Below are 9,276 nucleotides of genomic sequence, written 5' to 3' on the forward strand. Positions count from 1 at the left end.
TTAAAGATTTCATGTGTGATCTAGTAATCAATGCGCTAACCTTTTGGAAAACTACAATCACAATAATTTAAAGTTAATCAGTGTAGTTTCACGTGTTATATTAGTAAGTGTGGAGATGTGAAAAAAGAACTCATCAGTTTTGGATTGCAACACATGAAATTTTAGCTGCTGCTTTTAGAGAAAACCACAAAAATTTCCACAAGAGCATTTTCCATTGACAAATTTGTGAAGCTGCTTCCTATCTCTAAGTAGTTGAGCTCTTGATCGAGCATTCCAGCATGGCTGATGCTGCTAAAACACCCACAATAAACATTTTTAAAGGGGGACCACAATAAACATTTATAAACCAACACGAGGACCAGAATAAACATTTTTAAACCAATATGAGGACTATAACTAATTTTATTTGTACAAGTCATCAAATATTTGTCAACTGGCAGTTTTGCCGTTAACAGAATTAATGTCGTTAGCAAAAAGGACTAACTTGCACAGTTTTTGCAAAAAGTAGGACTTTAGTAAACTTTTTAAAAAAGAAAAGACCACTTAAAACAAACTCCCCGAAAAGAGGGACCAAAATAGGTATTAAACCTAAAATATACTTTTAGTTAATAAAATAATGGAATACACGAAATAATAATTCTATTATTATTAGTTCTACTCAATTGTGTATTTAATAGAATAATAAGATAGATTCCATAGTAATTATGGTAATGTTGATATTACTATTTCAGAACTATTAAATAGGAAATTCTGTTAAATTTTAATAGACTAGATTTCACCCGCACAGAGGAAAATCTAATTGAATCTATTTATTGGAAATAGTCAACATGTAGAAACATTTATTAAAAGTAATTCTTAATTTAAAAAATAAAATGAAACTTAGTCAACTGTGAAGTTTACACATATTTACTTAAAGTCAAACATACTTTTTAAGAATGCCTTTAGGTTTAAACTTTTCAGATGCAGCAGTGGTGGATTAGTTCTTGCTCTTGGAACATTGTCATTAATATCAGAATAAAAAACTGGTTTTTAATTTGATGGGAACAATGACAGTGGAAGAAAGATGAAAGTAACTAAACAATGTGATAATGGGAGCTGTAAAAATGGCGACAGCCACGTTGTTTCATCGTCATCACCCATCACACTCTCACTCTCAAGGTTCTTACTTGAGCAAGAATAGCAAACACAAACAGCATCACCATCTTTATCGTCATGATCTCAAACAACAACAACAACAACTCTTCGCAGAGTCCATGACACTCTTCCCAACCCAACCCAGCCATGCAAAATCTCCCTACCCTTTCTCTCATTCTCTTGTTCTGGTGTGCCACTGCACATGGGTTCGGCGCCATGGGGCCAATATCTGCTTCATTCGCAAAAGACGAGGTTTTCTGCGCCATTGATGCTAGCGGGAAGCAAGACGTCATTTGCTGGGGGAACAACGCCACGTCACCGTCTCTGTCCTCCGTTACGAACGCCGTTCCTTCCATGTCAGCACTCTCCGGCGGGGAAGGCTTCCTCTGCGGCATTTTAGCGAACACCTCGCAAGCGTTCTGCTGGGGTGCTGTGACGAAACCCAGCACAGATCTCGTCCTCGTGCCGCCGGCGTACAGGAACACTGCTTATTCCCACATCGCCGCTGGCAAGAGCCACGTGTGCGCCGTTCGAGGATCCTACTACGCCGATCACGATTCGGGCTCCGTGGATTGCTGGGAAATCACGACGACCGCAAACAAAACGTTGACAGCGAAACAGAGTGACTTGTATTTCAACCAAGCCGTGATGAATCTGGAGGTGAAGAGGGTTGTTTCCGGGGAAGGGTTCACCTGTGGCGAGGTCAGAGACGGTGGACTCATATGTTGGGGACCTAACTCTGGAGGGATAAGAATTTCCAATGTTTCCGAGAGTTTCGCGGTTTTAGCGGCTGGTCGGAGGGCCGTGTGCGGTGTTTTCAACGTGTCCGGCCAGTTGAAATGCTGGGGCGACCCTAGTTCGTTTTCGGATCCTCCACTGGATTCGGTTCGGCTGGTGTCTCTAACTGCTGGGGCTAACCATTTCTGCGGCATTAGAATGGATAACCATGAAGTGGAGTGTTGGGGAGATTTGAACTCTTCGGTGATTCCTCGAGGGAATGGTTTCATGGCACTTGCTTCTTCGGATTTAACCACGTGTGGGATCAGGGAGGATGATCTTCTTCTGGATTGTTGGATGGTGAATGCTTTGAAACCCGATTTTGATCCTCCTTTGGAGCTTTCGAGCCCTGGACTGTGCAGGGCTAGTTCCTGTGGGGTCGGTGAGTTTGCTTTCAATGCGAGTATGCTTAATGAGGTAGCTTTGACTAGCCTCTGTGTTAGAGAGGATTTGAGGATTTGTTCACCTTGTGGCTCAAATTGTTCTAAAGGGTTCTTCTTGTCAAGTTCATGTACTAAAAATTCTGACAGAGTCTGCACTTCTTGTTCTCTTTGTCAGAACAGCTCTTGTTTTAGTGCCTGTGGACTTCATTCCCCATCGGGTCTGCATATGCATTGGCACTGGCATCATTTGCGTAAATGGATGGTTATAGTTGGGTGCTCAGTGTTGGGGGTTTTAACAATTTTGCTTTGTGGGTGTCTCTTTTCGGTCAGAAAGAGGACAAAGAAACAATCCAAGTCTGGCATAGGGAAACCAGAGCAAGAGGATGACCATGTCAATGTTGCTCTTCAATCAACACCTTCTGTTAATTCTTGTCCCGGGGCTCCTCAGGTTTTCAGGCTTTCTGAACTGAAGGATGCTACCAATGGGTTCAAGGAGTTTAATGAACTTGGGAGAGGAAGTTATGGGTTTGTGTACAAAGCCATGTTGGCAGATGGGAGAGTGGTTGCTGTTAAAAGAGCAAATGCTGCTACCATAATCCACACCAATAATCGTAATTTTGAAATGGAACTAGAAATTCTCTGCAAAATTCGCCATGGTAATATCGTTAATCTGTTGGGGTACTGCGCGGAGATGGGGGAGAGGTTGCTTGTTTACGAGTATATGCCTCATGGAACGCTTTATGATCACCTCCATGGTGGTCTTTCTCCGCTTAATTGGAGCCTCAGGTTAAAGATAGCGATGCAAGCTGCGAAGGGGCTTGAGTATCTTCACAAGGAACTTGTGCCTCCAATTGTGCATAAGGATCTAAAAAGTTCGAACATTCTTTTGGATTCGGAGTGGGGGGCAAGGATTTCGGACTTTGGACTTCTTGCTTCGAGTGACAAAGATCTGAATGGAGACTTAGAAAGCGATGTTTACGATTTTGGGATTGTGATACTAGAGATTCTGAGTGGAAGGAAGGCTTATGACAGAGATTACACTCCACCCAACATAGTTGAGTGGGCAGTGCCTTTGATTAAACAAGGGAAGGCTGCTGCTACAATTGATAGGTATGTGGCTCTTCCAAGAAACGTTGAACCTTTGCTTAAGCTTGCTGATATAGCAGAACTTGCAGTGAGAGAGAACCCAAGTGAACGACCACCTATGTCAGACATAGCATCTTGGTTGGAGCAAATTGTGAAGGACGGATTGATCTTATAGTATTAGCCACTGCCCTGTGAGAAATTTGTTTTTGAGTTTTGATCCATCCACAGTATCTTTCATAAGATTATGTGAGTAATTCCCTTTTGCCAATGTAAATTGTTTTTGAGTTTGTTGTAGATCGCCTATCTCTTTTGTAGTTCTTTGAGTTTTCTTTTCCTAATCTTCACGAAGTGAAGGACATGGCATTATTTCATCATACACGATTGTTTTTCTCTGTACATGCTAATGTGAAATGCTTTTTACTTCTCATATAAGCCTATGACCATCTCAACCATACAGATAGAGTCAATTTACATCTAGAACAGTGAGAAAATGGTAGTCTCAATGGGAATTATTTTGGTCAGGCATTAGTGATGCAATGAATATGAAAAGCAGCAGCCTTGTTCTTTCTCGAAACCAGCACACAATGTTCATTTAGCAACAAGGAACTGTAATTTCGTTACACTTCCAGCAGTATATGCTTTGTTGGTGAATTAAGAAATTAAACGATGCGTATAGGTTCTATACCAATTGAAGAATGGTTAACTTGTATGACCTATGTTTAGCACCAAATTTTATTACACTATCTGTTACATCGAAGTCGCGTACCCTGTTACAGTGCTACAACTGCATCCAATTATAGAGCCCAGCTGCAATTTGATCACAGCTGAAATATATAACAGCACCGATATTCTTGATTTGGCTTCAATGCTTTCTATAGTTAAGGGTGCTTAGTCATAAATTTAATTCTTTTATCATGAAGTCATTGCATAGCAAGGTTCCATATTGACGAATGCATGGAAATGGAGAATCTTTTTCAATAAATTCACTAGTACAAAAACATTGTTTAACGTCACCCAATAGACGTCGGTTTGCTGATAATCCGACGTATATGAGTGGACGGTGGCATTATCGTAAATGGCTTAGTAACATAAACGTCGGTTTCCAGACAACGCGACGTCTATGATATTGTAGACGTCCAAACTGCTTCCAACAGACGTCTAATGGCCTGAGGTAGGTCAGAAGACAGTCCCTTGACGTCGGTGTTCACGGGGGACTGATGTCTATAGGTCTGCAATTAATGCTTTCACCTAATTCCCAAACGTTTAGACGTCGCTTAGTCAACAGGCGACGTCTAAGGCCTGAATATGGAAAGCGGGAAAGATAAAAAATCTTCAATTTAGACGTCGGGGATCTGTGCACGCGATGTCTAAGTGCCTGTAATTAATTAGATTCACCAAATTCGAGGGCCATAGACGTTGGCTAGAAGGGGCACCGACGTCTATGTGCCTGTAGGTAATGATGTGCATCATTATAGATGTCGGCGTCCCATCACAACTGTTGTCAACATCCCTGACAGGAAATCAAATGTCAATCGTTTCAGCTTCTTAGACGTCGGTTTCCATTGTCACCGACGTCTAGTGGGATTCAAAAGGTCAGTTGAAAAGTTAACTTGGACGTCGAATTAGTAATAGAACTGACGTCTATAGTCATATAGACATCGGCTATCTGGAGAAACCGACGCCCAGTTTCATTTTAAATAGACCGCAAACTCTTCGCGGCATTCAGTTTCTGATATCTTCCTCTTCTTCTTCTCCTTTTTCTCTCGCGGCACTCTTCTTTTTCTCCCTTTCGGCACGTCTTCTTTTTGTTGCGGCATTCTATTGTTGTTTGTGATATCTTTATCGTCTTCCTCCTCTCTTTTTCTCTCTTGCGACATTGCATCCCAAGTGCATGGTTTTTTGTTTATGCTTACCGTTTGCTTAGTCTTTCATCGATTATCTTCTGGTTCAGCTAATTAACATTTGCTTTCTTTGTGTTGTGTTTTAGTGCAGTTTTGTTCCTTTCTTGGGATAACGTAGTAACACATTCTCCCTTTGCTAGCTGCCTCCCAGAAATAGCGGCGTCTTTTGAATTTCTTGTGATCGTTTCAACCCAAAAATGACCCTGGGTCGTTGTCTAGTTTTCGTTTCACCGTGATTTTTTCCTCTTGCGATGAAAAATGGAACTAAGCAACCACCCAGGTTCGATTTTGGGTTGAAGGGACCATAAGAAATTCAAAAGACGCAAGCTTTGTTTTTTGGGGGGAAACTAGCAAAAGGAGATTGTGTTACTAGGCTATCCAAAGACGGGAACAAAATTGCACTAAAACACAACCACTGTATTAGACGTCGGTTAATGCAAAAACCGACGGCTATATGTGCTCTTAGACGTCGGTCTTTGTCATGTTCGACGTCTATATGTGCTCTTAGACGTCGATTAATGCTTTGTCCGACGTCTAATTAGTGCCTTTAGACGTCCATTCAAACCAGTGTCGACGTCTATTTACGTCATTCGTGGACACTAACTGACGTCATTATAGATGTTTGTGGTTAGGATGTTGGACGTCCCATTGACGTCACCGATTTAGACGTCGGTTTATGAATAAACGTTAAAAGCCCAAAATAACCGACATTAAACAACGTTTTTGCACTAGTGATTAATTTATGTTTATTAGAGAATACATTTTTGTGTGTGTAATCAAATTATATTTGTTTGTTATTTTTGTAAATTTTAAGCCTGATGTTGTTTACAAAAACTTTATTTGGTTGTAATGTAGAATAGGATTTGTTTGGTTGTAATTTGTAATAAAGATGACAAGACCATTTAAGCGCCCCAGTCAAGGCAACGTAAGGATGAAATACACAGGAGGAAAACATGACAAAAGGATTAGGCCCTAACACAAGAATTAGGAACGGAATATCCAATTTAGTGATAAATTTTAATTTTTCTTCATTTGGAATTCAAAATTGGAGGCAATGTATGAGAATTCTAGGTTTTTTTCAAGTTTAGCAATCTTGGACATGCATTAGCCAATAAAAAGGAGTCTTTGTGTATTTGTTTCCCAACATTGATTGGATAAAAAATTCTTCTTGAGAATTGTGAAAAAAATTTCTTGAGAATACGGTCTTATTAGCTCTTTGTAAAATCTGATCTCGAGTTTTGAGAGAAAGTGATGACTTTTTCTTTCATTCATGCATGTGGTGTAATTTTCCACTTTTTTTCTACTCTATTTAATATTTTTTTTTCTTGAAATATATTTTTTATCTCTATTTACAATATAATAAAAAAAATTGTTAACTAATAATATTGAAACACAAAATAATAAATAAATAAATTAAATTAGATGGATTGGTAAACCAACCCAGTTTACCACGAGTTCAATCCGGATAAGTCGGATTCTAAGTGAGTCTGGTTGAAAATTGATTCATATAAAAAAATTACATTTTTTTTTCAAATTCAACCCGGCTTGAACCCGCAGCTTGACCCACAGGTTTTAACCCATTTTGACACTACTAGTTTGAATAAAATAAAATAACAAAATGGGTAAGTGTACCGAGTCGCACAAGTAATATAAAATGGTAAGACCAAGTATCGTATCCCAGAGGACTCTCGGCGCTGAACAGTTGTGTGAAAAAAGGATTAATTAAGACTTAAAAGAAAAGAGATCATGGATTGTATTGCAAAATGAATAAAATAAAACAAAATAAAATTGATCAATGGAAAAAGAGCACAGAGATGAATGGAGGTTGATTTATATGAGATGATTATGTTGTTGGGGTTTGACTTCACCAAGTTTCCTCTCATGTATATAAGAATTCTTCTTTATTCATTAATGCCAACGTCCCTCACTAAATCACTTAAACCTGATCCCTCAATAAATAAGTCTGTCCCTAATTACCAATTCATACAATTCCTAGCATTCATGGTAAAAAGATGTGAAGATCAAGAGGTTAAGACGACTAAGACTCATACCCTCATCCCTGAGCAATATAACCCTTAGGAGTAATTCAACAAGGACTTGAATTGAAAGGAACCTCCCGGCACTCATGCAACTCGCAGATCATGCTATTGTATAAGCAAGAATAAAAACAGATGAATTACTCTAACAATTAATGAAAAAGCATATAGAATTAAGAATCAATTCAAATAGATGAGAGTTTACAAGGTTACTGTTAAGAAACAGGTTGGCTTCGTTTTACACCAAGAGGGGGGGTGAATTGGTGTTAGTTCAAATTTAAAATCTTTTCGCAATCTTGGTATGAAAATTCAAAGCTTTTGATCTTTCTTTGAAATGCAAGTTATTGAAAAATGTAATGCAGTGGAAAAATGTAGTTGACTGCTAAATAGGTATAGTCGACTGAATGTAAAGAGTGCAGGGATAGAGAAAATCAAACACTGATTTTTATACTGGTTCGGCCAACAATGCCTGCATCCAGTGTCCTTCCATCTTGGAAGCAAATGCACTATAATGGTTGTGGTTTTTACAACAAGGAATTTATAGAAGCACCACGCAAAAATATAAATCTCCTCTCTAACCCAAAACCAAATATAGTTGCACACAAAAACCAGAATTGCAGCAAGAATCCCCTTTCCTGCAATCTGCACCCACGTTGAACAATCTTCAACGTGTCACCAACACTCTTCACAAGATGCCAAGCCTATCACGGCACGCTTCATAGGTTGCCAAGCCTATCACAACACGCTTCATAGGTTGCCAAGCCTATCACAACACGCTTCATAGGTTGCCAAGCCTTCAGTCAAATGCAGCAGTCTTCATAGGATGCCAAGCCTTCAAGATCAAACCAGAAGCACCTTCTTTGTGCAGATGTTGATCAAATGGTAAGCGCAAATGACTCCTCACTCTGAATCTCTCTCAAGAAATATCACCATCGTCTTCTTGGAGAATTCTTGGAGCTTCTGAAACTGAGAGCTTTCTCTAAAACAAGACAATGAAAATGTTAGATCACAAAAGTCTTAGAACAAATCGTGTTTTGTTTCTATTTATAGTTTTCCTGTCAGTCTCAGTCGAATAGCCTACTAATACAGTCGACTGTATTAAATCAGTTATAACAGACAATCAACACACAGACTCCTCAGTCAACAAAATCAATGCACATTTATGACAGTTGACCTAGTTAGTTAATCCTAACTAACTTTTGAAAATATAGCTGTTGGAGCAAGTAGGCAAAACAAAATTCCAAATAAAACAGTAATACAGTTGAATAAGTGATTCACACTGTCGACTGACTCAAGAAAAAACACTTTGAAATTCTTTTCATCTCAAAATCCCATCAAGTACACGTGCACAAAATCTGTACAAAGATTTTAGCGTAGTCGACTCCATTACCAGAGTAGTCGACTGAACTGGTCCTTTGTCACAACAAATATAAGTTCATTAAAGTACTTGTGAGCTTTTCTTTAGAAATGTGTAAAAGTAATCAAAATCATTTTAACACACATTTTAATACAAGCATGTTCCAAACATATAACACATAGTCAATCATAGGAACATCCATGCAAAATAACAAAACATGTTCAAAGATATTGTTTAAAACAGTATAGCACATCAACTGAACATGTAACACTAGAACATATGTACTGTTATTAAGCAGTGTGTTGTCATCATCAAAAACCAGTTTGATATAAAGTTTGTGTTGCCAACAATCTCAACAGTTACATCATTCCCCAACAACAAATAGAAATTAGTTCCCCATAGACATGGGGAACCTATGAACAATGGAAGAAAAGAAAGAATGAAAAGACTAAGAATTGGCTAGGAGTGTATTGCTATGCTCTCTTCTGCTAAGGATGCAAAACCTAGAGCCCCAGGGTCCTTTAAATAGTGCCAAACACGTCCTAAAGTGCGACCTGGTCCAAAAGAATCAAATCAGAGCATAATCAGGGCTCGATCCACGT

The 9,276-nt window shown here is 39.0% G+C and overlaps 1 protein-coding gene across 1 annotated transcript; it reads left to right on the forward strand.

Annotated features, from left to right (window-relative positions):
• The first annotated feature begins 1,010 nt into the window (after window positions 1-1,010).
• LOC106779536 (serine/threonine-protein kinase-like protein CCR1) lies at window positions 1,011-3,776 on the forward strand. The gene has a single exon (XM_014667655.2). It carries the CDS (start codon window positions 1,282-1,284, stop codon window positions 3,553-3,555), a length of 2,274 nt encoding a protein of 757 aa, XP_014523141.1. The 5' UTR covers window positions 1,011-1,281; the 3' UTR covers window positions 3,556-3,776.
• Window positions 3,777-9,276: the final 5,500 nt, after the last annotated feature.

This window comes from Vigna radiata, unplaced genomic scaffold (assembly GCF_000741045.1).
Source record: "Vigna radiata var. radiata cultivar VC1973A unplaced genomic scaffold, Vradiata_ver6 scaffold_366, whole genome shotgun sequence".
Taxonomy (NCBI): domain Eukaryota; kingdom Viridiplantae; phylum Streptophyta; class Magnoliopsida; order Fabales; family Fabaceae; genus Vigna; species Vigna radiata.

Bases quoted from the DNA above. Each gene is read 5' to 3' on its own strand.
- LOC106779536 (XM_014667655.2), top strand. From the start codon at position 1,282: ATGCAAAATCTCCCTACCCTTTCTCTCATTCTCTTGTTCTGGTGTGCC.